Source organism: Lissotriton vulgaris, chromosome 9 (genome assembly GCF_964263255.1).
Source record: "Lissotriton vulgaris chromosome 9, aLisVul1.2, whole genome shotgun sequence".
Lineage (NCBI taxonomy): Eukaryota > Metazoa > Chordata > Amphibia > Caudata > Salamandridae > Lissotriton > Lissotriton vulgaris.
In genome coordinates, this window is record NC_141697.1 from 63,971,474 (window position 1) to 63,986,058 (window position 14,585).

Below are 14,585 nucleotides of genomic sequence, written 5' to 3' on the forward strand. Positions count from 1 at the left end.
TACTTATTGGGCCTAGTTTATCTTCTTTCCTGATGTCGGACAAGGAGAAGAAGAGTCTTTTTAGAGCCTGTGCCACCTGCTCTAAGGAAAGACTCAGTGTGGATAACCCTCATAGGGACTGTATCTTATGCCTTTATCCTGACCACAAAGCCACACATTGTAAGGTATGGTGTACCTTCTCCACCAAGTCTCTGAGGGATCCAGAGGGGTGTCTTCTCATTTGGCTCCAGAAGCTGAAATCCAAAAAGAGCCTATTTCTAGTGAGGAAAGTGATGAGGCCTTGACGTCTTTATCTTCCAGAAGGTCTCCCAAGAGGGGAAGATCTGAACCTCACCCACCTGAGGAGAGTCCTCATAAAGCCTCAAAAACGACCACCCATGGGTCTTACAGGCTTAGCCCTACAAGATCTGCTCACCGAGGTGAAAATGAGAGGGAAGGGCATCCTTCAGGGGACAGCTTGGTGAAAAGGAAAGCTCTGTGCGGCCTTCAGACCCTCCTGATGGCATGAAAACCTTCAAGAAGCCTTCTTCTGTCCCTCCTGAGGAGAAACCGTTGACGAAATCATCGTCGTCAACGAAGAAATGCTCTTCGTCGACATGGAGCGAGGTTTTCCAGGTCGCTACGACTAAGAGTCAGTCTTCATCTTTGTTGATATCTCCTCCAACCATGGCACCAATGATGGGATCGTTGCAGAGGGCTCTACAGGCCTTGCCGGTCACGGTTCCACCTGCATCATCGTCGCCGACGGTTACATCAACGACGACGGCAGTGATGACAACAGTGATGACGGCAATGACGACTACGGCAAAGATGACAGCGGCTCCATCAATGGCGTATAGTTTACCGTCTGACCTGTCAACAGCAGCTCCGCCGAAGTCATCATCGCCGACACCGACAAGGGAGAAAATTCCTATGGAGAAATCAAGATTAAGGCACTTAACTTCAGAAGTCACTCCACCTAGTGAGGAGACCCCTCTCATTCCTTCACATCTCCTGGAGGAAGAGGATTTGGAGGATGATGAGGGCCCCTTTGGTTACACCCACAGTCCTTCGGAGTTGCATGTTAAATGCCAGGAAGAAGATTTCGAGGAAGGCTATGAAGAGGAACACTATTACGTGCCTCCTCAGGGTTACCACTAACAGTGTCAGGAAGAGATGGTCTGTATGCCATCCTCTTTACTTTCTGATCTACAGATTATATTATCGGAAACCCTTTGTGGGTATTTGTGCGCCTTACAAATGCAAAAAATAAATAAATAAATAAATAAATCGGACTATAAGTAAAGATTTCCAGCACCTTCTACTGTTCGTGAGCAGACTGTGGTGTCTCCTAAGCATCATTCAATGCCTTCCACTCATCAGGGTGTAACAAAACCCCCTCCTGACCAGCATTCGGACACCTCGGATGACGACCAGGAGGAGAGGGTACTTCCAGATCTGCGCTGGGAATGGGACGACTACATAATACCCACTCCTCCTTCACCCTCACCGGTTCCTATAGCATCTCCACCGGAGGACATCAGTGGTTTTCACAATCTTTTGGAAAAAGCAGCCAAGAGATTTGATTTGCCAATGCCAAATTCGCAAAAAGAGTGCTTTCTGTATGACTTCCAAGAACCATGTAGAAAATCAGTGCAAGCCATCCCCATTGTTGGTTACATATGGGAGGAAGGATTTTAGGTTACAATGGTTCCAGTTCTGCCTCGATTAGAGAAGAAGTATAAGGCCCTGGAAGATAGTCCGGCTTGCCTGGTGGGTCACCTATAGCCAGACTCAGTAATATCACAAGTGGTTCAAAAGAAATCCAATCCGGCTGCTCCAGTCCTAACGCCTCCTGACAAGGAGGACAGACGCCTTGAGAAAACAGGCAAATGGTTCTCTTTGATGTCAGGGCAGATGGTCAGGCTGCTAATGCTCTGGCAATTTTAGGTTGTTATGTTCGGCAGATGTGGTGCGACCCAGCCCCCTGCATTGACCGACTCCCAGATGGAAGTAAAGCAGACGCCAAAAAAATCCGCCAGGAGGGTGAGAAGGCTTCCTCGGAGGTCATAGACTGCATGATGGACATTGCTACAATGGCCTTCCGATCTCTGGCTGGATCAGCAGTCTTATGGCGACATGGTTGGCTCAGAGCAACATCTTTTCGGCTAGAATTTCAGAGTAAAATATTGAATCTTCCCTTTGGTGGTGAGGCCCTTTTTGCCAAACACATCAATGAGGCTCTCCAGGAAATAAAGAAGGATGCTGAATTGGCAAAGTCGTTGGGGAAGCTCCAGTACCGTAAGGTTCCCTTTCGAGGAGTTTGGGGAAGAGGTCTGCCCTCATATAGAGGTGGATATCAACAGTACAGGTATCCCTCATACACCTTATCTGCACAGCCTTATCGACCCCAATACACTCCGCGGCAATCTCAGTCTGTGGCCTATTCCAATTTGGCTCCCAGAGGAAGAGGAAAGAGGAGGACGACAGGGAAAGGATTCCACACGTCGACAATAACAACTTTCAGGCTCCAGCTACTATTCCTTACTCCAGTATTGGAACTTTCCTAGATTCCCATGCTCGTATCATTCCCCGTCGTCGGAATGGCGACGGGGAATGATACAAGCATGGGAATCTATGAAAGTTTCCAATACTGGAGAACCAAAGTTACCGGTAAGTAACTTGTTTTCTTACTTCAGTATTGGAACTTTCATAGATTCCCATGCTTGTATCATTCCCCGTCGCCATTCCAACGACGGGGAATGTGGCTCACTGGTTAGAGGAGGCAGACCCTGATGCAGAGGTCAGACCTGGGACCAGGGTTCAACTCCCGACGCAGCAGGGTCTTGAGCTCAAAATGTCAACGGACTCGATAATTCTCGCCTCGGTGCCTACTCAAATCATGGGTTCACACTCTGCAACTCTGGGCAATAGCTTGCTTAATCTCCACTATGGCCCCACCGCGATGGGATGCCTGGTCTTCACCTTGGGGATGCCCAGTAGGGGTTAGCTCTCAGGGAAAGCCAGGACGGGTTCCCAAAGCAAGCGCTAAGAGACCTGTCGGTGATTTGGCGCTATATAAATCGAAAATAACATAACATAACATAACATACAAGCATGGAAATCTATGAAAGTTTCCAATACTGGATGTTAGACCTGACATCATTGGCCTGAGTCTCTCCTCCATTTTTTTCTGTTTGCCTCCTCTGTTTACGATGTTTTTGCTGGTATATTGCTTTGGGCACTGTGCCACTGCTGATCAGTGCCACAGTGCAAGTGTTCCCTATGTAAAATTACTGTATTGATTGAATTCCATGTTTAGCTTATTTGGTTTACTGTCAGTCCCTAGTCTAGTGCACCAGGAGTGCCAGGGCTTGTAAATACAAATGCTGCTCGTGGGCCTGCAGCACATGTTGTGCCACTCAAAAGAGCGGCCTAGAAAAAGTATGTCTAAAGGTCTGCCATTGCTAGACCTACGTGCAGTCTGGTACTGTCACGCAGACTGCGCAAGTACACCTACTTGCCAGTCCCTAAACCTTCCCTTAACTTCATGTTAGTCACCCCTATGGTAGGCCCACGGGCAGGGTGCATTGTAAGCATAAGGCAGGACAAGCCTGACTAGGTTGGCATGTCCTAATAGTGAATTACAGCCATATTCGTTTTTCACTATTGTAAGGATACCTGCTCTCCATAAGTTAGAATGGGCTGCCGGGGTTATTAATGCTATAATCCTAGCTGGCTCGGGGAGCATGGTACAATGTCGAGTTTGGTATCCCTGAACTCAGGGTTTAATAACGCATCCATTTGTGTGAATGGTTTTTGGACTCTGGGTTTGAAAATAGCACTTTTAGAAAGTGGCTATTTTCTTGTCTTAACTATTTCTGGTTTCTGCCGGTTTGGTGTGTGTGTGTGACAGGGGCTGGGTGGCTCCAGAGTTCTGAATGAGTCAGTGTGGGGTGAGTGGTGCATTTGCATTGAGAGTAGGGGGAGAATAGTTCTTGATAGCCTGCCCTGCCTGATACAATGCTGGCTCCACCTCCTGCCGGGCGACTGATAGCTCTGCTCCTGCCAGTGACAATACTGGCTCCACCTCCTGCTGGGCATCTGAGGACCCAGCCCTGCACAGTGAATAGGCCAGGTGCCTCTGCCTGGCTACACCCACAACAAACCCAGGATGAGGGGAATTCCCCTGCATAGACAAAGGGATCAAAGCCAAAAAGGGGTATAAGAGAAGGACCCCTGAACCAAGACTTTAGATCAATTCTGACAAGGAACCCTGAACCAAGGACAAGAAGCCTGCTGATCCAAGGACTTGCCTACCCCTTCTGCCAGAGTGCTGTTTGCTGGGGGGAATCCTGCAGTTGCTTCTTTATTTTTGCCAAGGAACCAGGAGAGAGGAACTGAGTGTGTACTCTCAAACTTTGCCAAGCAAATCTCCAAGGGCTGGAAGTGTGCCAGCCTCCTGTTGAAGTCACAGGGCTAAAGGACTTCATTTATTTGCTAAAAGTGCTTGTTGCTGGAACCTGAAAATCCAGCACCTCTGAAGAATCCAGCAATCTCGACGCCGACAGACTCCGCCGAATCCAGCTCGACATCGTGAGTAACGGCTCCAGTGTCCCGCTTCCTCGGCGCCGGACGCCGGGCCCGATCGACGCCAGTAGCGACGCCAGTGAGTAGCGAGTTCGGCTCTAGCTCCAAGTGACCCCGTGTCGACGCTGATTGCATCGACCCCGAGCCCTCTCGACGCCGTGAGCGCTGCTCACTCTTGCAACATCATCATCAACATCGACGACGACGCCGTATCCTGCTTCGCCTCGGGAGCGCTGCTCCTGCCTGACATCTTTCGACGCCGCTGCAGATCGCCCCGACTCCGAGGCCCGATCGACGCCGAAGACGCAACGCCGGACATCTCGACGCCGCTGATCATCGTGTGCTTCGCTTTTCCAAGGTACTGTGTTGTGGGGGGTCCGTGTGACTCCGGGCTCGAAGTAGCGCTCCTCGCGGTCGACGCCGAACCTTTGGATTAACTTTGCCTCGACGTCGTGTGACTCCCGTGGGGGTTACATTGTTGCCAAGAACTGTGATTTAAAGAAGAAGAGTTGCTTTTGTTACTAAAGACTTTGTGCTAAGAAGAAACTACACTTGAACTATTATTTTTCCTTCCAAGAGTATTTATTAGGATTGTGGTATATTTTTGTCGTTATTTGGTCGTGTGCTAAACCTTATATAAAAATCCTTATTTTTATAATACTACTGTGTCGTGTCCATTTGTAGTGTATTCACTTTATTACTGTATGTGGTCATAAATGCTTAACGCACTGCCTCTGAGATAAGCCTGTCTGCTTTGCCAAGCTACCAAGGGGGTGAGCAGGGGTTATCTAAGTGTGTGATCCCCTTGCCCTGACTAGAGGAGGTGAGTCCCTATTTGTCAGAAGTGTATACCTCTGCCAACTAGAGACTGCCAAGTCTAAAACTGGAGAACCAAAGTTACAGGTAAGTAACTTGTTTTCTTCCCACAGCCAGGTGCCTGTGGGGGGGGGGGGGTTCTTTCTACATCCAAAACTGGCAAAAATTAACAGCAGTTCAATGGGTGCTCAAAATCGTTCAGTTTGGCCATACATTGGAGCTTATTCAACTTCCACCATCCACTCCACCTCGCTTACAGGCAACAAAGCATTTACATCTCCTGCGCCTAGATGCCCGGCTGATGTTACAAAAAGAGGCAATAGAACCAGTTCTGTCATCCCAGAGAGGCAAAGGGTTCTACTCCTGATTTTGTGTGGTACAGAAGGAATGCAGAAATTGGCAGCCTATCTTAGACCTGAGGACACTCAACACCTATCTCAAGAAACAGTCCTTCGGCATGGACTCCTTATCGGACATACTACTGCTTCTCAATTCAGGAGATTTCATGGCCACTCTAGACTTACAGGACGCTTATTTCCATATTCCCCTTCGTCCATCGCACAGGAAGTTTCTTCACTTCACTGTAGCCAGGAGACACTATCAATTCAAAGTTCTGACTTTCGGCTTAAGATCGGCGCCAAGGATATTTACAAAGTGTCTGGCCCCAATGGCGGCTTTCCTCAGAAGGCAACATCTCCAGGTGTTTCCTTACTTGAATTATTGGCTGATAAACGGTTCTTCCATTGTGGCAGCCCAAGCTTCTGCGACAGCCTGCACAAGTCATTTTGAAATTCTGGGGCTTACTGTAAACATAGAGAAATCAAATTCCCATCCAAACGCACTACTTTTCTGGGGCCCATACTGGACACATCTCTCAACAAAGCCTTTCCATCGCTAGAAAGGCAGACCAAACTAATGTCTATGGCCCAGCTCTTTCTAAGAAAAAAGTAACTTTCAGTTCACCATTACAAGTCCCTCTGGGGTCAATGTCATCCTGCATCCTTCTGATTCCCTTCTGCCACCAGCGTATGCGCCCCCTTCAGGAACAACTGGACTTACAATGGCGCCAGGTTAGCAGGTCCCTCAAGGATATCATCAAGGTAACTCTGCTTATGCTACAAGCCATTTCTTGGTGGACCAACCAGAAAAACATTTCAGAAGTTCTCTCTATTCTGGCATCCTCTGCTCCGCGAGTAATAACCACAGATGCTTCTCTGGAGGGCTGGAGAGCTTTCCTACAAGATCTTCAAATCAGTGGGCATTGGCAGCAGCACCATCGTCCTCTCCACATCAATCTGCTAGAACTACGAGCAATTCGTTTAGCCCTTCAAGCATTTCTTCCAAGGATAAGAAACTCATCAGTTCTCATCAGGACGGATAATACAACAGCGATGCATTATGTCAACAAGTGGGGTACGGGGGCACAAGGTCCCCTCTGTTGTCATTGGAAGCTCAAAGCATCTGGGAGTGGGCAAACCAGAATGGGGTTTTCGCTAAAAGTAGAACATCTTCCTGGGATATCAGCGCAACAGTGAATACTCTCAGCAGGCTCATGTCTAGCTGCCACGAATAGGACCTGCATCAAGAAACTCTACACAGCATTTTTCAGCTGGGGGCAAGCCATCCATAGACCTATTTGCAACGCCAGAGAACAGGACATGCTGGTACTTCGCAAGTTGGCATCACCACCCAGGATCCTGGGGGAATGCGTTTTCGATGGCATGGTCAGGCTCCTTTGCCTACTCTTTTCCTCCTGTTCCTCTCCTGCCAAGACATCGCATGAAGATGAAGCCAGAGCCCTGTAGGATGATCCTTTTAGCTCCATCTTGCCATGGCAGTATTGGTACACACATCCATTAAGGTTCATCTTGCAGCCATTTCACGTTTCAGAAGAACATCTTCAGGCCCTTCTTTATGGTTGGGTAGAATAATCAGACACTTTTTTAGATCTTAACCTCCGGTCAAACCTCCTTCACCACTCTGACACCTTAATGTAGTTTTGGCTCAACTCATGAAGCATCCCTACAAACCTATTCACATGGCGGAGTTAAAATGTCTATCATGGAAAATGGTGCTTCTTCTGGCGTTAACCTCTGCTAGAAGGGTTGGTGAAATTCAGGCCCTCACTATTCAGGAAACTTTTCTTCAGTGCAAAGATGAGAGAGTAATATTATGTACCAACCCCAAGTTCATCCCTAAAGTTCCATTGGACTTTCATTTGAAAGAACCTCTGGTTCTTAAGACTTTTATCCCACAACCTACAACGCCTACGGAGAGAGCCCTTCATTCTCTAGACATTCAGCGATATTTAAAACTCTATCTCCACAGAACTAAAGCCTTCTGAAAGTCATCCCAACTTATGTTGCATATAGTGCTTCTCGTAAGGGCTATCCCCTCTCTCAAGGAGGTATCGCACGTTGGATTTCTAGTGCCATCCAATACTGTCAGCAGGCGGCTGGAAAGCCCATCCAGGGGAGAGTCCATGCACATTCCACTAGAGAAGTCTCTGCCACGACAGCCCTTTTTGATTGGGTACCTATCCAGGAAATCTGCTGGGCAGCAACCTGGAAGAATATCCACCCCTTTACCAAGCACTACTGCTTAGATTCGGAGTTAAAATGTCTATCATGGAAAATGGTGCTTCTTCTGGCGTTAACCTCTGCTAGAAGGGTTGGTGAAATTCAGGCCCTCACTATCCAGGAAACTTTTCTTCAGTGCAAAGATGAGAGAGTAATATTATGTACCAACCCCAAGTTCATCCGTAAATTTCCATTGGACTTTCATTTGAAAGAACCTCTGGTTCTCAAGACTTTTATCCCACAACCTACAACGCCTACGGAGAGAGCCCTTCATTCTCTAGACATTCAGCGATGTTTAAAATTCTATCTCCACAGAACTAAAGCCTTCTGAAAGTCATCCCAACTTATGTTGCATATAGTGCTTCTCGTAAGGGCTATCCCCTCTCTCAAGGAGGTATCGCACGTTGGATTTCTAGTGCCATCCAATACTGTCAGCAGGCAGCTGGAAAACCCATCCAGGGGAGAGTCCATGCACATTCCACTAGAGAAGTCTCTGCCACGACGGCCCTTTTTGATTGGGTACCTATCCAGGAAATCTGCTGGGCAGCAACCTGGAAGAATATCCACCCCTTTACCAAGCACTACTGCTTAGATTCTTCGGTTCGCAGTGGTACGGCAGTGGGCCAAGCAGTCTTGAGGAACCTATTTCAATGATGGTGTGCTTTCTGTCTCATCCCTTCTTCCTTTGCTTTCTAAGAACCTTGCACATTCTTTTGTAATATTTTTCTTGCTCTATTCTTTTCTAATAACTTCATTAGGTGTGTTTGATGATATCTTTCTATATGGTTATGGATATTCTTATTCGTCTGTATTCCGATTCCCATCATTAAATGCTTTGTTTTAACAGGAATTAAGAGTTTATACTGTAAAGATTGCTTTTTCCTTTTACTCTTTATCATGTTTATTTTATTCAGAGAGAATTAGAACAAACATTTGCTCCTAACTGCTAGCTACTCTGATTCAAGCATGTGTATCTATGAAAGTTCCAAAACTGTAGTAAGAAAATAAGTTACTTACCTGTAACTTTAGTTCTCCAGTATTGGAATGTTTCATAGATTCACATGCGACCCACCCTCCTCCCCTGAGAAAGCTCAACCTTTGGGACCTTTATGGTTATATTTATAACACTAGTGCTTCAAAAATCTGAAGGTCTGAGGTTCTCTCAGGAGGGTTCTAGAAATGTGGGTTTGTTCCGATCGGCTAAGAGCTTCTTTTGGTCTCTTTTACAAAAAGAGAGGGATATATCACAAGACTGAAATGGACCTAGGCCTATTTTTTCCAGTTTGTATTGGCTTTGCATTGCTATTTTGATATACTGGGGACTTCTATGTAGACCACGAGAATGATTTAAGTATGTGAATCTATGAAAGAATTCAATACTGGAGAACTAAAGTTACAGGTAAGTATCTTATTTTCATTCCGGCTATCTATAATCCACATTTGTAAAGCGCACAATCACCCTGTAAGGGTCTCTAGGCGCTGGGGGCCCTCGGGAAGATTAAGCAAGCTATTGCCCAGAGTCACATGGTGCTGGGCTAATCTGCCGCCGGTGCCCGGGATCGAACTGTGATCCCCAGATTCCGGAGTCAGTCGCCCTGGCCGCTGCGCCAGGTGGTACTGAATACCCCTTGGTTTGGCTCCTCTGTACGGGTCTGTGGGAGTTGGATTTGTTTTCTTCACATACAAATTGCTAAGGGCCTCATTACAATTTTGCCATAATAGGGTGGGGTATTTACCATACATGATAAATACACTTAACCCAGGGTGACTTGACTTGATAGATAGATATTCTTTATAGAATGATTAATTGAAAACATTACACTACAGCTAAAAAGAAGGTTCTTCAGAGGTCAATACGTCTTGTGTTTTAGTAAGACCATACCCCAGGTTGAGGTATTTACCACATGCAGTAAATACATCCTGTTCCCAGTTTTCAATGGGAAAATCAGGCCTAAGATGCAGAATCAGTTTTTAACGCGCCAAATTCTGCACAGATTGCTTTTTTCCCCAGACCTTTTCCCTTAATAGATTTCAGCAGGTTTAAGTTGATGGTATTTCTTGGGGAAACTGTGAGGGTGTGATAATTATCATATAACCTGTAATTCTGAGCCCTGTAAAAACTCCTTTTTGCATAAGGATCAGAATTCAGCCCTTAAGTCGTAATGAGGGCCTAAGTTTGATTCACTCGATTACTGAATGGCCCAGTGCAGCTACCTGTGTACTTCCTATCACTTTTGAGTTGTCTGTGTGCATTTCTCCTGTTACGAAGAATACTTACATTTCAGTCTAAACGTGTCACTATGTGGAAGGTTCTGTCGTCCTTGCATAGGCCCACAATAGAGCCTCATTACAAGCCGCCTGGTCATGGGGAGAGGCTTATTGGGCCTGAGAAAGTCAGACTCCGCTGGGTTGGGATATATCAGTTGCTATAACACCCAATTACTAGTTTTGGGGGAATAACGTGCAGATTTTTGGTCTTACCGCACATGTTCCAATCAATACTGGGCATTTTCTCCCCCATAAATGTTGGTAGATTGAATCATCGCAATTAACTGGGTCACTTGTAATGAGGGTCTACAACCATATAAAGACATTTTTTTTTAATGTTCCATATGAAAGATACATTGCATTGCCTGTGAAATGGGGTCATCGGCTAAACGGGGCGAGCAGTGCAGGCTGTTTGAAACTGATGTGATGTCACTCTCCTGCAGGTTATCTCCTTGGAGGGCATGTGCTGCGTTTGTTCCACGGCCATGACGAATGCTTGACTGTCCCTTCCACGGACCCGTCCGATTCGTTACACAGGTGAGTGAGTATCTTGTGCTCGCACTTAGCTGTCCAGGTGTGACTGCCTGGGGTGGGCTTCCATGTGGGGCCATACATCCAGACGCCTCCGTTCGCACAGCTTTAAAGGATTCTAGAACTCTCTATGGGTTGTTGAAAGATGCCCAGAGTGCCTCGGAGGCAGGGGCATGGGCATAGCGGACAGAGACAGTGGCCTTGTTTATTTGCCTGGTGTGAGTGAGATTAGTGGGAATGGGCTAATATACCTTCCCCACTGCTATTAATTGCCCTGCTTCTCGGACGGGTGTGAGAAAGTGCCATCTTTCTTGCATTGGTATGCCTCCATTTTTTTTTTCTGACTGCTGATGTGCTTTGACTGAGTGTGCCCTGGGCTCCTGCCAACCAGGTACCCAGGGCTTGTGATCCTTCCCTAAAACTGTGTTGAACTAAAATCCAATTAGCATCTCTGGCCACCTGTCAGCCCTAGTAAATGATATCCCAGTTACCCAAGGCATGGTGACCAGAGAAGATCCCTAAGGGCTGCAGCACTTATTGTGCCACCCTTAGGGGCCCTGTACCCTGACAGTGCAGCGCACTCAAAACGCCTTCATAAGACCTCCCATGGGTCTGACAGGCACAGTCCAGCTAAATCTCCTCACTGAGGTGTAAAGGAGAGGATGAGACTTACAAAGGAAATTCCTCAAACAGCCTCTAAAAAGACCTCCCGGGGGTCTGACAGGCGCAGTCCACCTGAATCTCCTCACCGAGGTGTAAAGGAGAGGAAGGGACATTTAACAGGAGAAACTGGTGTGAGGAAGTCTAGCTGAAACCTCCTCTCTTCCTCGACACCGTCGACTACGATGGCACCGTCGACTTCGGCACCGCCGACGGCACCGTCGACGACGGCATCGTCGACAACAGTGTCGACGGCGATGCCAGTGTCGACGACGATGGCAGTGTCGACGACGACAGCGTCGACGACGATGGCAGTGTCCACGACGACAGTGTCGACGACGATGGCAGTGTCGACGACAGCGTCGACGACGATGGCAGTGTTGACGACGACAGCGTCAACGACGATGGCAGTGTCGACGATGGCAGTGTCGACGATGACAGCATCGACGACGATGGCATTGTCAATGACGACAGCGTCGACGACGATGGCAGTGTCGACGACGACAGCGTCGACGATGATGGCTGTGTCGACGACACCATCTACGACGGTGGCAGTGTAGATGACACCATCTAGGACGGTGGCAGTATAGACGACACCGTCGATGACGATGGCACTGTAGACGATACCGTCTACGACGATGGCAGTGTAGACGACACCGTCGATGATGGCAGTGTAGACGACGATGTCTATATCATCTACGACAACCGCCAACGACAGCGTCAACGGAAATTAAAAAAAAACGGTGGCATCAACATCTCAAAGGCAGGGAGAACAGCATGTGACAGAATGGCGTGATGTAGTTACAGTGCCAGATGAGGATGATGATTCGTCTGATGAGGACCAGAATGAGGAACATATCCAAAATCCTGACGCAGAATGGGACGATTATATTATCCCAGATCCGGCTTCACCATCCCCGGACCTTGTGCATTCGCCTCCAGTGGACATAGGAGGCTTCCATAATCTTATGGAAAGAGCATATAAAAGATTTGGCCGTTCTGTTCCTGTGATACAATCAGACTGTTTCCTCTATGATTTTAAAGAACCTTTTAAGAAATCTATTTGTTCCATTCCCATAGTGGAGCATGTTTGGAATGAAGGCAAGAAGGTGATGCAGTCTCCAGCTACTGTAACTCTGGTTCTACCGCGTCTAGAGATAAAATATAAAGCACTGGAGGACAGTACGGCCTGTCTTATTGGTCAACCTAGACCGGACTCAGTTATTTCTCAGGCGGCCCTAAGAAAATCAAGAAACCCGACTGCACCCACAAACAGAGAGGGCAGGCGGTAGGCAAGAGGTTTTCCTCTATGTCTAGCCTCCTTGTTAGGGCCTCGAACCCACTAGCAACTTTGGGACGATATGATCGCCAAATGTGGTGCGATCTCTCTCCTTTCATTGATCTGCTTCCAGTGAGTGCCAAAGCGGAAGGGAGAAAGATCCTGGAAAAAGGTGAACGATCTTCATCTGAGATGATAGATTGTGCAATAGACATTGCTACAATGGTTTTTCGTGCCTTGGCAGGTTCAGCGGTCCTGAGGCGTCAAGGTTAGCTGAGATGTACCTGGTTTTGCCCGGAGGTGCAGAATAACATTCTGGATCTGCCCTTCAATGGAGATATGCTGTTTGGCAAGCATATAGATGATGCTTTCCAAGACATTAAAAAAGATACCGAGACGGCAAGATCTTTCGGCACACTTCAATATCGAAAAGTACCTTTCCGGGGTGCAAGAGGAGAAGGTTTCTCTAAGTATAGGGGATGTTATCAACATCACCACTCCTCCTATTTACAATCCTCTCTATCATTCAAGCCTCAGTACTCTCAAAGGCAAAATCTATCGGCGTCTTTCTCTCTCCATTCTTCAAGAGGTAGACAAGGACGTCAAGGGAGAGATACTTCTAAACGCCAATAGCGGCTTCCTGGCTCTGCCTACTGGTCCTTCACCCCTTGTAACACCAATGGGGGGCAGGATTACACATTTTCTCGATTGCTGGAAGTTCATAACAGATCGGTGGGTACTGAATATCGTTCAATTTGGCCATACACTAGTACTTCAAAACCTTCCACCTCCCAGAGCTCCTCGCGCCACAGAATCAAAATACCTGCATCTTCTCCGTCTCGAAGTTTGTCAACTGCTCACCAAGGGAGCGATAGAACCAGTGTCACTTTCTCAAGGAGGAAGAGGGTTCTATTCCAGGTTTTTCCTCATCCACAAGACGGAAGAGAAGTGGCGCCCAATCTTTAATCTGAGGAAGCTCAACACCTATCTCATAAAACTCTCTTTTCAAATGGTCTCTCTTCAAGAACGTCTTACGTCTTCTAAATCCAGGGGATTATATGGCGACTTTGGATCTCCAGGACGCGTATTTCCACGTTCCAATCCACCCAGCTCACAGAAAATATTTACGCTTCACAGTAGCCAAGAGCCACTTTCAGTTCAAAGTACTGCTGTTCGGGCTCAGATCTGCTCCACGGATATTCACAAGGGTGTTGGTCCCGGTAGCAGCATTCCTTAGGAAACAATCACTGGAAGTTTTCCCTTACCTAGACGATTGGGTGATAAAAGCTCCGTCTTCTCAAACATCTACAAGCGCAGTCGAAAGTTACATCCAACTTTTCAATCACCTGGGTCTGCCTCTCAACAAGGGAAAATCAGTCTTTATTCCATCCAGGAGGGTCAAGTTCCTGGGCTCCATTCTGGATACAAGAAGCTGCAAGGTCTTTCCTTCAGAAGAAAGACAGAAAAAGCTAATCTTCTCTGCCAACCATTTACAAAAGAGACGATCCTTGTCAGTTCATCTAAACAAGTCTTTTCTAGGATCGATCTCATCTTGCATACCATTAGTTTCGCATTGCAGACTGCGAATGCGCCCCTTGCAAGAACAACTGAACATGCGAGAGCGCCAAGTGGTAGGTTCTTTCGAGGACAAGATAAAGGTCACTCCTCTCATGAGAAAAGCAGCAGGCTGGTGAGCTATCAAGGAGGACATCTCGAGAGGTCTCTCTTTCAGAATGACTCCATTCCCTCTGTTTTTAACCCCAGACACCTTTATGGAAGGGAGGGGCGCTGTCTTACTGGACCTCCAAGTGAGCAGTCACTGGGACGCAGAGAGCGTTTTCTTCATATCAGTCTTTTAGATCTCATAGCGATTCGCCTAGCCT

At 47.2% G+C, this 14,585-nt stretch overlaps 1 protein-coding gene across 5 annotated transcripts in view; it reads left to right on the plus strand.

Moving 5' to 3' along the window:
* The window catches only part of RYR3 (ryanodine receptor 3), a 1,864,151-nt gene that overhangs the window by 490,078 nt on the left and 1,359,488 nt on the right, over nt 1–14,585 (plus strand). For all 5 annotated transcript variants that reach the window (XM_086937034.1, XM_086937032.1, XM_086937031.1 and 2 more), the window contains one exon: nt 10,676–10,769. In XM_086937034.1, coding sequence (XP_086793160.1) covers nt 10,676–10,769 — 94 coding nt within the window. The remainder of the gene's footprint in view (nt 1–10,675; nt 10,770–14,585) is intronic.